General features: G+C 44.2%; 1 protein-coding gene across 1 annotated transcript; it reads right to left on the reverse strand.

The window, feature by feature from the left end:
- Window positions 1-8,793: 8,793 nt before the first annotated feature.
- On the reverse strand, window positions 8,794-12,283 carry LOC123062432 (uncharacterized). The gene is made up of 3 exons (XM_044485955.1): window positions 12,154-12,283; window positions 10,319-10,666; window positions 8,794-9,398 (listed from the first exon to the last, which is right to left on the reverse strand). The coding sequence occupies exons 2-3, from the start codon at window positions 10,656-10,658 to the stop codon at window positions 9,334-9,336; spliced, it is 405 nt and encodes a 134-aa protein (XP_044341890.1). The 5' UTR covers window positions 10,659-10,666; window positions 12,154-12,283; the 3' UTR covers window positions 8,794-9,333.
- Between the last annotated feature and the right edge of the window lie 2,030 nt (window positions 12,284-14,313).

Here is a 14,313-nt window from a genome sequence, read left to right on the forward strand (position 1 = left end):
CTGGAGGTTCTCCAGTCGAGTGCGCTCAGCCAAGTTTGCCAAGCGCGCATCCTCTAAGGCTCGGGCCTCGGGGGTTTCTCCAACGATAGGAGTGTGGAGTGCATCCATGTTCCGGCGGCGAAGTTCCTCCCGCTGCAACGACGTGATAGGCTCGGGGAGATACTCCTCGTGAGGACGCAACGGGTCGCCCCCATCCGCACCTTCGTCGGCGCGAGGGAAACCGGGAGGACTGTGTGGCCCATCGATCACCAGAACCTCTACAGCTGGGTCACTGCTGTCGCATTCGGATGCGGTCTCTGCGGAGCAAGTTGACAAGTCGAACAGGCCGTAGAGGGATTCGTCGGGCTCGATTGCCGCGACTTGTGGGGTGGCCGACTGGCGGGCCACCGCATGCCTCACCCACCTCTGAAGCCTCGACCGACCGGAGCGCTTGCGTCGGCGAGAAACAGGGCGGGGAGATGTCACGGGAGTCGACCGATACTGGGTCGACGGCTGCCGCAGGAGGACACCACGGACGCATGCGCGAAAGTGCGTCGCCCCGCGGACGGGGAGCGCGTCGACGTTGAGTGGAGCCTCCTGAAGCCAAGCAGAGTCGTCGGCGATGAACGTGAGCGCGCCGAGACGAATCTCGCGGCCCTCCACCAAAACTCCGCCCGAAACCATGATCAAGGAGATCGGAAAAAAATCACAACTTCTCAAACTAGGCGCTAAGACTCCTCGCCCCACGGTGGGCGACAACTGTCGTGGTTCTAACTCTGACAGTGATATAGGGGGGTAAGTATGGAGAGGCGAGGTCTTAGCTATGGAGAGGTTGTAAAGACGCAAGGTTTACGAGTTCAGGCCCTTCTCGGAGGAAGTAACAGCCCTACGTCTCGGTGCCCGAAGGCGGTCGACTGGATTATGTGTGTATGAGTTACAGAGGTGCGAACCCTTGTCTCAGAGGAGGGGGTGGCTTATATAAAGTGCGCCAGGAACCCGGCCAACCCACGTTACGAAGGGTTCAATGTACATTAAGGCAGGGCGTTTCTGGTAACGCTAGTAATAAAGTGCTATGATGACCATAAAAGTTACTTAATGACCGACCATTAGCGTGCGGGGCGCCTTTAGGTCTCCTGGCCGTCGAGTGGTTGGGTCTCGGTCGAGTGATGCTTCTTGGTCGAGTGTCTTCAAGTCTGTCGAGTGGGACACCTTCAAGTCGATTGAAAGGTGATTTCTTCTAGAGATGTCCTTGGGTAGGGCAGTTAGGACAGGTCCATGACCCTACCCTAGGTTCATAGCTTCATCAGTACCTACTGGTAGTGATTTGTTTTATTATACTAACGGGTCTCACAAGATTGTTTGTTAAGTTTTGTGTGGATGAAGTGTTCAAAGAACGAGGAGTTACCCATATGAGAAGAATAAGGAGAGGCAAGAGCTTAAGCTTGAGGATGCCCAAGGCACCCCAAGTAAATATTTCAAGGATACTCAAGCATCTAAGCTTGGGGATGCCCCGATTGGCATCCCATCTTTCTTCTCCAAACAATTATTGGTATACCTCGGTTTTTGTTTTGTTCACATGACATGCGTCTTTTGTGTTTATTTTTCCTTTATTTTCCTTTATGATCCATGCTAGTATGAGATAGCCCTTCATTGATTTGTAGAATGCTCTTTGTGCTTCACTTAAATTCTTTGAGTATGGCTTTATAGAATGCTCTTTGTGCTTCACTTAAATCTTTTGAGTATAACTTTATAGAATGCTTCGTGTGCTTAATTTATATATTTTGAGCTTGGATATCGGTAAATTTATATTATTTGTAGAATGCTCTATGAACTTCACTTATATCTTTTAGAGTATAAATAAAATGATTGTCGGAATTGGGCTTGGAAGAGTATCATTTGAATATCATGCCTAGCTAAAACGACATTAAAGAAAAGCGCTTGTTGGGAGACAACCCAACATTTATCCTTACTGTTTTTGTGCGGTAACATGATTAAGCTACTGTATTAATCATTTTTATAGCTTTTGTTTTAATAAAGTGCCAAGTAAGATCTTTGGGATAGCTTATGGTGATACTTGATTTGATCTTGCTGAAAAACAGAAACTTTTGCGCTCATTGCCAGAATTGTAATAAATCACAAAAGCGTGATTTTGATCTGAATTTTTTAAACGGGATTGATATACAAATTTCCTGGGTTTCCCTATTTTTCAGAATTTTTAGAGTAGCAGAAGTATGGTTGTTGTTCAGATCATTACAAACTGTTCTGTTTCTGACAGATTCTGTTTTCAATGCATAGTTTGTTTGTTTTCTAGTTTCTATGGCTTATATTGCTCAATGTAAATTGTAGAAATGAAATGGTACAGTAGGCATTGTGTGAGAACAATTATGAATCTTGCCTTTGACAGTAGCAAAATGAATAATTTACTCTTTATCATAATAACCTATCTCACGAAGTCCAGTTAAGTTTTGTGTGATTGAAGTTTTCAAGTTTTGGGTGAGATATCGATACGAGGAGAATAAGGAGTGGAAAAACCCTAAGCTTGGGATGCCCAAGGCACCCCAATGTAATTTTCAAGGAGGACTCAAGCACCTAAGCTTGGGATGCCCCGGAAGGCATCCCTATTTCGTTTTCAAAACCATCGGTATACCTTACTCGGAGCTATATTTTTATTCGTCACATGATATGTGTTTTGCTTGGAGCGTATTTTCATTTTACTTGCTGTTTGAATGAAGTCATTGGATCTGAAATCTTGAAAAATAGAGAGTCCTCCCATGGCTAGTTAATTATTTGACTACTCATTGTCCTTCACTTATATCTTTTTGGAGTAGTTTATCATTTACTCACGTGCTTCACTTATATCCTATGAGTAAATGGGTGAATGAATTGAATATCATAGATCTGAAATTTTATATGATTCATATGCTTATCCCATGGGGAGTAATGACTTCACTTATAAAAAGCATAGGTGGTAAAATTTATTGAAAGTTAGCAAAGTCAACATCAGTCACTTGGACAATTCATAAAAGAATATTGAAGAAAGAGAGATTTCACATATAAATATACTATTTTGGACATCTTTTGTAATTGTGAGCACTCGTTAAAATATGACATGTTACAAAGTTGACGTTGTACAAGGAAGACAATATAATGAGTTATGTTTTCTTATATCCGAATATAAGTTATATTGTCATGGAACATTCAACATGTTGAGATTGCCTTTCCCCATCATGCTAGCCAAATTCTTTGCATCAAGTAGGGATACTACTTGTAATTCCAAACATCCCTTAAACCAGTTTTGCCATGAGAGTCTACCATACCTATCTATGGATTGAGTAAGATCCTTCAAATAAGTTTTCATCGGTGCAAGCAATAAAAATTGCTCTCTAAATATGTATGATCTATTAGTGTGAAGTAAATAAGCTTTATACGAACTTGTGATATGGAATAAATAAAAACGACGGACTGCATAATAAAGGTCTTTATCACAAGGGCAACATAAAGTGACATTCTTTTGCATTAAGATTCTGTGCATCCAACCATAAAAACGCATGACAACCTCTGCTTCCCTCTGCGAAGGGTCTATCTTTTACTTTTATCTTCTACCCTTATACAAGAGCCATGGTGATCATCACCTTTCCTTTTTACACTTTTTTTCTTTGGCAAGCACTATGTGTTGAAGTGATCCGGATATTTATATCCACTCGGATGTAGGTTTTCATAGAGTATTATTGTTGACATTACCCTTAAGGTAAAAGGTTGGGAGATGAAACTATAAGCCTCTATCTTTCTCTGTGTCCGATTGAAACTTTGAACCCATAAATATCACGTGAGTATATGGAATTTGCTAAATCAAAGCTCTTACATAGACCCTTCCTAAAAATAAGATGAATTGTAATTGTCTGATGACTAAGAACATGGTTTGTTAATTTTCAAGAAAGTTTATGGTCCATAGTTTAACATGTGAATAACTCGTTACTTGATCATGAGAAGTTTTATGAAGATGAGCTACTATTTATAATAAAGAATAATGCTAGAAAAGGTGGTTGGAACTTTCATTGATCAAACTTGTGCATTTGATAGCATTCACACTTCATAAATTATTTCTTTCATCATTTACCTACTCGAGGACGAGCAGGAATTAAGCTTGGGATGCTGATATGTCTTCGACGTATCTATAATTTATGAAGTATTCATGCCATGTTTACAACAATTCTATATGATTTTGGTATGATTTGATTAGAACTAACCCAGACTGACGTTTTCAGCAAAACTACAGTGATGGTGTTTTTGTACAGAAATAAAAATACTCAAAACGAGTTGAAAATTAACAAAGAATTTTTCTAGAAAATATAAAATACTGGAAGAAAAAGATATGGAAGATGAGTCCTAGGCTAACCACAAGGGTGGAGGGCGCCCCCACCCCCTAGGGCACGCCCTCCGACCTTGTGATCGCCTTGTGAGGCCCCCTGACATGAAACCGATGCCAACCCCTCCTATAAATTCTAAAACCCTCAGAACAGAAGAGAGATCGGAAGTACCGCCGCTGTAAGCCTCTGTAGCCACGAAAAACCAATCTAGGCCCTTTCTGGCACCCTGCCAGAAGGGGCCATCATCATCGATGGCCATGGAGGAGAATCCCGGAGAGGCCATCATCGCCATGGAGGCCAAGAACTAGAGGGAGAACCTTTCCCCATCTAGGGGGAAGGCCATGAATGAGGAAGCACAAGGGGGAGATCCTCTCCCCCTCTCTCTCGATGGTGCCGGAGTGCCATCAGGGAACCATCATCGCGGTGATCGTCTTCATCAACATCACCATCATCATCACCATCCGCATCTCTTTTACGCGGTCCACTCTCCCGCATCCCGCTGTAATCCCCTACTTAAACATGGTGCTTTAGGCCACATATTATGATCCAATGATGTGTTGCCATCCTATGATGTTTTGAGTAGATTTATTTTGTCCTTTGGGTTGATTGATGATATATATATTGGTTTGAGTTGTATGTGTTTACTTTGGTGTTGTCCTATGGTGCCTTCCATGCCACGCACACGTGGGGGATTCTCGCTATAGGGTGTTGCAATACGTTAATGATTCGCTTATAGTGGGTTGCTAGAGTGACAAAAGTTTAAACCCGAGTAAGGGGGTTGTTGCATATGAGATAAAGGGTACTTGATACTTTAATGCTATGGTTGGTTTTACCTTAATGATCTTTAGTAGTTGCGAATGCTTGCTAGAGTTCCAATCATAAGTGCATATAATCCAAGAAGAGAAAGTATGTTAGCTTATGCCTCTCCCTCATATGAAATTGCAATAATGATTACCGATCTTGTTAACAATTGCCTAGGACAATTCCGCACACCGATCCATCATTATTCCACACTCGCTATTTATAATATATATTAATATATTCCAACTTTATGATAACAGCACCTACTTTTATATTTTAGTTTTTTGATATCATGCAAAGTTACCCTCTTCATACCCAAAACGTAATTTTATTTCTCGTTTATAGTTAAAAGCAAACGTTCAGTGTACGTAGAATCGTATTAGTGGCAGATAGGACTTGAGAGAATATTGATCTTACCTTTAGCTCCTTGTGGGTTCGACACTCCATACTTATCATTTTCACCTTTGGAAATTGCTACGATGATTCCTTGCACTTGGGATTATTAATTAACTAAGCAATATGGTGAAAACCCCATCTTTTTATTCTCGATGGCAACAATGCAATACGTGTCTCGCTACCCCTACTTTGTCACTAGGTGAAATCACGCAAGATTGAACCCAAAGTTAAGCACCTCTCCCATTGTAAGAAAACCAATCTAATTGGCCAAACCAAATTGATAATTCGAAGAGAATTACAAAGATATTAAATCATGCATAAAAGAACTGAGAGAAGATTCAAATAATATTTATAGATAAGCTGATCATAAATCCACAATTCATCGGATCTCGACAAACACACCGCAAAAGAAGATTACATTGGATAGATCTCCAAAAACATCGAGGAGAACGTGGTATTGAGAATCAAAGAGAGAGAAGAAGCCATCTAGCTACTAGCTATGGACTCGTAGGTATGAGGTAAACTACTCACGCTTCTTCAGAAGGGCAATGGAGTTGATGTAGAAACCCTTCGTGATCGATTCTCCCTCCTGCAGGATGCCGGGAAAGGCCCAAGATGGGATCTCACGAGAACAGAAGGTTGTGGCGGTGAAGAAGTGTTTTCGTGAATGCCTCTGGTGGTTTTGGAATATATGTGAATTTATAGGAGAAAGATATAGGCCAGGGGAATCCCAAGGGCCCCACAAGGTAGGGGGCGCCCCCCCTAGGGCACGCCTCCCACCCTTGCCACCGCCTTGTGGCTCTTCTGACTTGGACTCCAAGTCCCCTGGGTGTCTTCTAGTCTAAGAAAAATCATCATAAAGTTTTATTCCGTTTGGACTCCGTATGGTATTCCTTTTCTGCGAGGCTCAAACGTTGGGAAACGTTACATGAAAAACAAAAAAAATTCTACGCACACACAATAATCTATCCATGAAGATGCATAGCAACAAGGGGGGAGTATGTCCTTGTACCCTCATAGACCGAAAGCGAAAGCGTTTCACAACGCGATTGATGTAGTCGAGCTTTCTTCGCGCTCCATCGATCGAGTACCGAACGTACGACACTTCTGAGTTCTCACACGAGGTTCTCCTCTCAGCCTGCGCTCTTCTTGAACACGATGCCACCATGCATCGGCTCCTCCTTTCAGCTTGTATGCGACCAAAGGAACTCTACGATCTTCCGGAACCTCCATAACCTCAAAGAAAGTCTCCACTTGATATGACCAATCTAGGCACCCTTCAATATCAACATTTATATTAAAACTTGGGATCTCAGCTTTCATCCTTGTATGTATCTCTTGCATATGTAGGATTGGGTGCTCTCCGATATGCTTAGAGATTTGGTTCTTCAAGGGCATCATCATATTCTTCATCTTCAGAAACTTCAACATAAATTGGCCTTCTTGAAGCACATTGAACAACATTTTGTTATGGCGGTCTTGCTCCAAGATTACCTCTCCTTCTTCTTTGATGAACATCTTATTCTTCTTTAGATGAATCTCCTTCATTGGTAGCAGGGGACACCTTTTTATTATCTAAACCAGCTGGTCAAATCTCCGATTAAGATCTTCACGCAACTCTTTGATTTGTTGTTCTGCAACATCCATCCTCTTCTCCAATTGCTCCATTGCTTGCTGCAGCTTGCTCTCGAAGAGGATAACAAGAACTAGTATGGATCAACGAGGCTCTGGTACCACCTGAAACAGCACAAAGGTTGTGGAGGAGCAACTCCACCTTGCTGCTACAATGTGTACAACACAAGTGTTGAAGGAACAACTTCAACATGCTGCGCTAGATATCGCTCTAGTAGCGAATGTAGGCCGATATGGCAGCAAGAGTTCAATCCAGAACTCCTAGAGCACAAGATCTACTCCATGATCTTAGATAAGAACAACAAATTCTATTATAGGTAGTGGGTACATAGTCTAGGTTACAAAGTAGAGGTGAGGACCTCTATTTATAGGGCTTTGGAAAGCCTTCACATACTTCTACTTATAACTGGAATACTTTAGAAAATATTACTTAGGATTCACCATTCTACTCACAGCTACTTATAAGCTACTTATAACTAGAGAACTCTATAAACAATAGGTAGGGTACAAAAGAAAAGAAAAGAAACACTACACTAGAGTGGAAGCATCTAGAAGTAGCCAAACAAATCTGACATATGATTTTTTTTTCATCTAGTGTTCCTCACCACTCCACCACTAGATCCAGCATCTACAAGGCAATCCCTGTCGATTCCCTTCCAGAACACCACCCCGAAGCTGCATCCCCCCCCCCTGCACCCGACATTGCACCCCCACCGGCTGCAAAGTCGACCTCAACACTGGTTGCTTCTTCCCCAAGGTCCTCCCATGGCAACGATGGTGAATCTACTGTACATGTAAATGGGTAATATTTTTGCACATGTTTGCAGATGTTTCAATTGTGATTACTGCTGTGTCCATGTGACTTATGTATACATTGTTAGTTTGATATATGATTGTGCCTATGCAAAAGTTCAGTTAGTGTGTTATGTGTATTGTTCTGTTCATATGATCTGTGCATAGACAATTCACAAGAGCTTCTGATTTGTGTATACACAAGTTACATGAGCTTCTGATTTGTGCATACACAAGTCACATGAGCTTCATACGATTTCTGCATAGATGAGTACCAAAGTGACATGCATTTTCTTAGAGAAAAATCGAGCATGGCAAAGTGTTCAAGTTGCTAGAAAAATAAAGGTCAATTGAACTTTATTACTCCTTATTAGGTTGCCATACTTTTGTTCCTTGACTACCAACCTTGCAGAGCTCAATATGTATGTATGGCAAAGTGTTCAAGTTGCTAGGAAAATAAAGTTGGCATCATAATTTTAATTTATACTCCCTCCGTTCCTAAATACTTGTCTTTCTAGGCATTTCAACAAGTGACTACATACGGAGCAAAATAGATGAATCTATACTCTAAAATATGTTTACATACATCCGTATGTAGTAGTCATTTGAAATGTCTAGAAAGACAAATATTTAGGAACGGAGGGAGTATATAACATCACCTTCTTGGCCGGTAGGGGTTTAGGGTGCAACTTTTGTACATCCAGATCTGATAAATTCTTAGGTGCTAGTAAGTTCTTTTTGTATCAAAGGGTTTCCCCCTCCGAATTCCATTAAGGGAAACCAAGCAGCAAGCTACAAGTCATGAGAACTACAAACACAAACGAAAAACGCAGCAAACAGCTAACTAACAAAGCCCAAAGTAATAAGATCCAGCATCCAACGCAGGAGTTAAGCCCTCTAAACAAAAGCCAGCAGGAGGGAGGCGCACAACAGGAGTGTCACCTAAGCAAAACAGGCATCAACAAGCAGACTAGACCTATTACAAGGAGATCAACGCCTGTGGAGACAAATCCGCACCACCAAAGCAGCCTCAGGCTTGAATCCTCACAACGTTGATCCTCATTGATAAAGAGAAGCAGCTTTGAAGTCATGGAGAATGAAAATAGGACCCTGGCTCGAGCCCATCTAGTGATTAAAGGTAAAATGCTTCGGTACATTGGTGCAGGGGAATGCGTACCTACGCCTTTTAACTACCTTGGGGAGAGCGGACTCGCTGATGACCCTCCTTGGGAAACAAATGAAGTGGGTGGATTGGAGTTCGTCTCCGCCAATTAGAGATACGGTGCTAACCCAAGCTGAGTGAGTGAAGGCTGCGGCTTGACGTACTAGCTGTTTGCTATCAAATCCTTGTGATGCCCTGTAAACCTCACTTGCCACCTGTTCGAGAAGTCTTGACCCCAGCTCCAGCATTCTTCTTGCTTGGTCCTTTGTCTGAAAAATAGACCAAGAAGTAATCCAGTATGTCATAGACTGAACAAGATTCATATGATCATTACATTTTTTGCCATCAAATATAACAGCACTGCGACATTTCCAAACAGTCCACATCAAAGCACCCACTCCAATCATAGCAAGTTTCTGATCATTTTTAGCAAAAAGTTTTAATCCACCTGCCAAACCAGTTCACACCTGGGCACAGATCGAAGATTAAAGGCACATTTAATTAAACTCCACAGAAGAGAGGCAACAGAGCATGAAAAAAAACAAATGGTCTACAGATTCATCTTCACCACACAAAGAACATTCTTTGGGCCCTTTCCACCACCTCTTGAGCAGAGAATCTTTTGTTAAGTAAACATAACATATGGTCCAAAATATATTAAGCTACCATTACTTGTGACTGTTTGCTTCTTTTATCACTTCATGGTTGATACAGGAAGAAGTTTCCTGCCAAGATGCAGTTTCTACTCTCAGTGGCCAATGAACAATGCCGCAGATCCACGAGTGTTACAATTTCAAATGGGCAGATGTTAACTTGTCTGCAGTTGCTAAAAGCTCCTCAAGGCCAACTCTTCTACACACCAACCGAATCCCGTGGTAGAGAAGCAGGATCGGCCCCAATGGAGTTTGAGCGCAGTTATTCTGAATTATATATCTTGTTGTTATTCTGAAATATATAACTTGTCTTAACTGGGATAATTTGTGATCATTCAAAAAACACAGCACATAAAACTCTCTGTACTAGAGGTCACAAATAACAAGGGCCATGGTGATAACACAGTATGTGGTTGTAGGACTGGACATATTTTTTTACTCACCCAGAATCGGACTATGGCTGTACATCTCTCTGTAATAACAATTACGCACAGCTAACCAGGGATATATAAGTGATTCACAAGGGAACTACGTACCACCAGAAGAAGTTGAAGCTTCACGAGCAGCTTTGCGATCATCCCAAGCCTTCAAGACGCCTTGAATGCGCTCCCAGCTCAGCTTGTCTTCCTCATGCCTAGCCTTAAGAACACCAGTGAGCTTCCTTATCTCGTCTTGGAGCTTGGCCACGTCACTCTTGCTTTTCTTTGCTTCAGCTTGATTCCTCTGCGTGAGAGTTGCTATCTGCTGCTTGTACGCGGCTTCATCTTCGTTCTTCTTTCGAAGCTGCTCCTGCAAAAGAGCGTTGGCCTGCCTCTCCTTGACAAGCTCCTCCTCCAAGTGAGCTCTGGACTGGGCTTCTTGGTCAAGCTGCTCCATCAGCTGATCTGAAACCAGAAACAAAGTAAGCATAGAGGAAGGGGATCGGATCGGGAGGCAACGGCGGCGGCGGGGATGGGGGGGGGGGGGGGGGGGGGGGGGGGAGGGGCTAGACCTAAATCCCCTGATCTCCTCCTCGTTTAATTCCCCTGATCCAATCACAACGAACCACCCAGAAATAAATCGCCGGGAAATCCGCCCGCGCAGGAAAATGAAACGAGAAGGAACAACCCTGGCCCGGAGCCGCCACACGGCGCGGCGCGGCGGGCCTGTCTAGGTGGTCGGCGGCGGGCGTACCTTGGGGCCTCGGAGGACGGCGACGCCTAGGGTTTGCGGTCGTGTCCAGTGGCGAAGAAGAGGGGGACGGACGAGCTGAGATGGGTTTGGGTTGGAGGGGTGGGGGAGAAGTGGGAGCGAAGGGAAGGGGAGAGGCGACACGTCGGGCACAAGTACTAGTAGGGCAGGGCAGCAAATCGGGGGCGATATGAGTTGGAATTACCGACGAAATAAGCAACCGGAAATCTCGACTGCTAATCCCCAACCGATTTCGATTTAATTTAATTTGATTTAGTTCCGATTAGGAGAGAGAGAAAGACCGAGAAAAAAATTAGGACCGGTCTAGCGAGCGGCCAGCTGCTCGCTACAGTTTGCGAGCGGCCGGCCTAAAATTGCAAGTTTTGGTTTTTAATAATCTATAAATAGCAATTACTTTTTTTTGAGCATTAGTACAAACACAAGCGTTCATACACACGCGCATACACTCATTCCTATGAACGCACACACGCACACCCTACCCCTATGAGCACCTCCAAGAGACTGAGCCGGCATATCATCTTGAGATTTACGAAGTCACCGTAGGCGCCTCATGGGGGGGGGAGGGGCTAGACCTAAATCCCCTGATCTCCTCCTCGTTTAATTCCCCTGATCCAATCACAACGAACCACCCAGAAATAAATCGCCGGGAAATCCGCCCGCGCGGGAAAATGAAACGAGAAGGAACAACCCTGGCCCGGAGCCGCCACACGGCGCGGCGCGGCGGGCCTGTCTAGGTGGTCGGCGGCGGGCGTACCTTGGGGCCTCGGAGGACGGCGACGCCTAGGGTTTGCGGTCGTGTCCAGTGGCGAAGACGAGGGGGACGGACGAGCTGAGATGGGTTTGGGTTGGAGGGGTGGGGGAGAAGTGGGAGCGAAGGGAAGGGGAGAGGCGACACGTCGGGCACAAGTACTAGTTGGGCAGGGCAGCAAATCGGGGGCGATATGAGTTGGAATTACCGACGAAATAAGCAACCGGAAATCTCGACTGCTAGGCTAGACCTAAATCCCCTGATCTCCTCCTCGTTTAATTCCCCTGATCCAATCACAACGAACCACCCAGAAATAAATCGCCGGGAAATCCGCCCGCGCAGGAAAATGAAACGAGAAGGAACAACCCTGGCCCGGAGCCGCCACACGGCGCGGCGCGGCGGGCCTGTCTAGGTGGTCGGCGGCGGGCGTACCTTGGGGCCTCGGAGGACGGCGACGCCTAGGGTTTGCGGTCGTGTCCAGTGGCGAAGACGAGAGGGACGGACGAGCTGAGATGGGTTTGGGTTGGAGGGGTGGGGGAGAAGTGGGAGCGAAGGGAAGGGGAGAGGCGACACGTCGGGCACAAGTACTAGTAGGGCAGGGCAGCAAATCGGGGGCGATATGAGTTGGAATTACCGACGAAATAAGCAACCGGAAATCTCGACTGCTAATCCCCAACCGATTTCGATTTAATTTAATTTAATTTACTTCCGATTAGGAGAGAGAGAGAAAGACCGAGAAAAAAATTTGGACCGGTCTAGCGAGCGGCCAGCTGCTCGCTACAGTTTGCGAGCGGCCGGCCTAAAATTGCAAGTTTTGGTTTTTAATAATCTATAAATAGCAATTACTTTTTTTGGGCATTAGTACAAACACAAGCGTTCATACACACGCGCATACACTCATTCCTATGAACGCACACACGCACACCCTACCCCTATGAGCACCTCCAAGAGACTGAGCCGGCATATCATCTTGAGATTTACGAAGTCACCGTAGACGCCTCGTCGTCGACGGGAACGTCTCCTCTCACTGAAAGTGCATCGCGCGAAAATCCTGAAATAAATCCAGGAATAATGCGAGCACCAGGATTTGAACCCTGGTGGGTTGGGGATACCACTGTCCACCTAACCAACTCAACCACACGTTGATTCGCAATAGCAATTACCTAGTGTGTGTCTTTTTTGTCAGTTAGTGGATGTTTTTGTTAGCATTAAATGCGTACAGCAAATACATACAGACTAATCTGTAAAACACGTTTATTTTCGCCTCTTAAATCTTTAAAAAGTCATATCTTTTAAACCACACGTTGGAATTCTGATCCGTTTTCACCTTTGGATTCATCGCGACGAGATCTTCGAAACTAGATCCCGCATGGGTATGTTTCGAAAAAAATTTGATCTAACTTTTGTGCTATATGGTGCAACTAAAGTACTGCATTGTGCAACTAGAATACATTGCTGTGCCAACTGAGTATATGTGTGTAATTAGTCCTGCCAACTAAATATGAATGCGTGTGCAACTAGTGTCCTGCCAACTAAACATCAATGTGTGTGCAACTAAACTATATTACAAGCCAACTAAGCATATGTGTGTGCAACTAGTCTTTCTGCCAACTAAACATCAACGTGTGTGCAATTAGACTACGTTACAAGCCAACTAAACATCAATGTGTGTGCAACTAGACTACATTATAAGCTATGACAATTCATATGCGACTATGCGGACCAGATTGTGCAACTCTGTGGCCATGCATGTGCCAACTAGAACTACTATGTGTGCAATTACAACTACTGTGGGTGCAGCTCCAAAAAACTGGGTTTGAAAAAAATTGCACCATGCAGTACTAAACTTGCACAAAGCAGTACTGAAGTTGCACGATATAGCGCCAAAGTTGGCATAAAAAAATTTCGTCGAAACATACTCATGGGGGATCTAGTTTCAAAGATCTCGTCGCAAAGAATTCAACAGTGAAGACGGATCTAAATTCCGAATCGCGGTTTGAAAGATATGGTTTTTTTTAAAATTCGAAAAACCAAAATAATTGTACGTGAAGTTGTTTCTTTCAAATTGGAATAATCAGTGTGAACACATTAAATACTGATAACGACATGCACTAACAGACAAAAATACAACTCATGCATGGCAAGAAAGCTCGGTCGCTCGTTCTCTCCAGTTAGCGCGCGGCCACTTTTTAGATTTTGGTAAAAAAAAATATGAGACCAGGTCTCACGATTAGCAAGTGAGACCCGCCCTGATGGATGACACCTGACATTCACACATCACAAAGCATCTAATCTCTCCTCTCCTGATTTCAGGTGGAGGGTGGGGTAGATGCTTTGTGATTTGTGTCATCCATAAGGATGGGTGTGACCTGCTAACCCGTGAGACCTGGTCTCATAGAATTCCTTTTCGCCTTGAGCGGTTAGGTCAAGGAGGCCAGATCAGATGCGATTGGATGGTTGGCGTTCGTCCGGATCGCCGCTTTGGTTGCTCGCCTAGGCCTCTAGGACTCTACTAGCCGCCCGTGTACTCGCTGGAGTAGTAGGCTAGGCACGCGTGTGCGCTCCGGACCCTCTTTTCTCCTGCTCGTGCTC

The sequence above is a fragment of the Triticum aestivum genome, chromosome 3A (assembly GCF_018294505.1).
Source record: "Triticum aestivum cultivar Chinese Spring chromosome 3A, IWGSC CS RefSeq v2.1, whole genome shotgun sequence".
NCBI classification, from domain to species: domain Eukaryota; kingdom Viridiplantae; phylum Streptophyta; class Magnoliopsida; order Poales; family Poaceae; genus Triticum; species Triticum aestivum.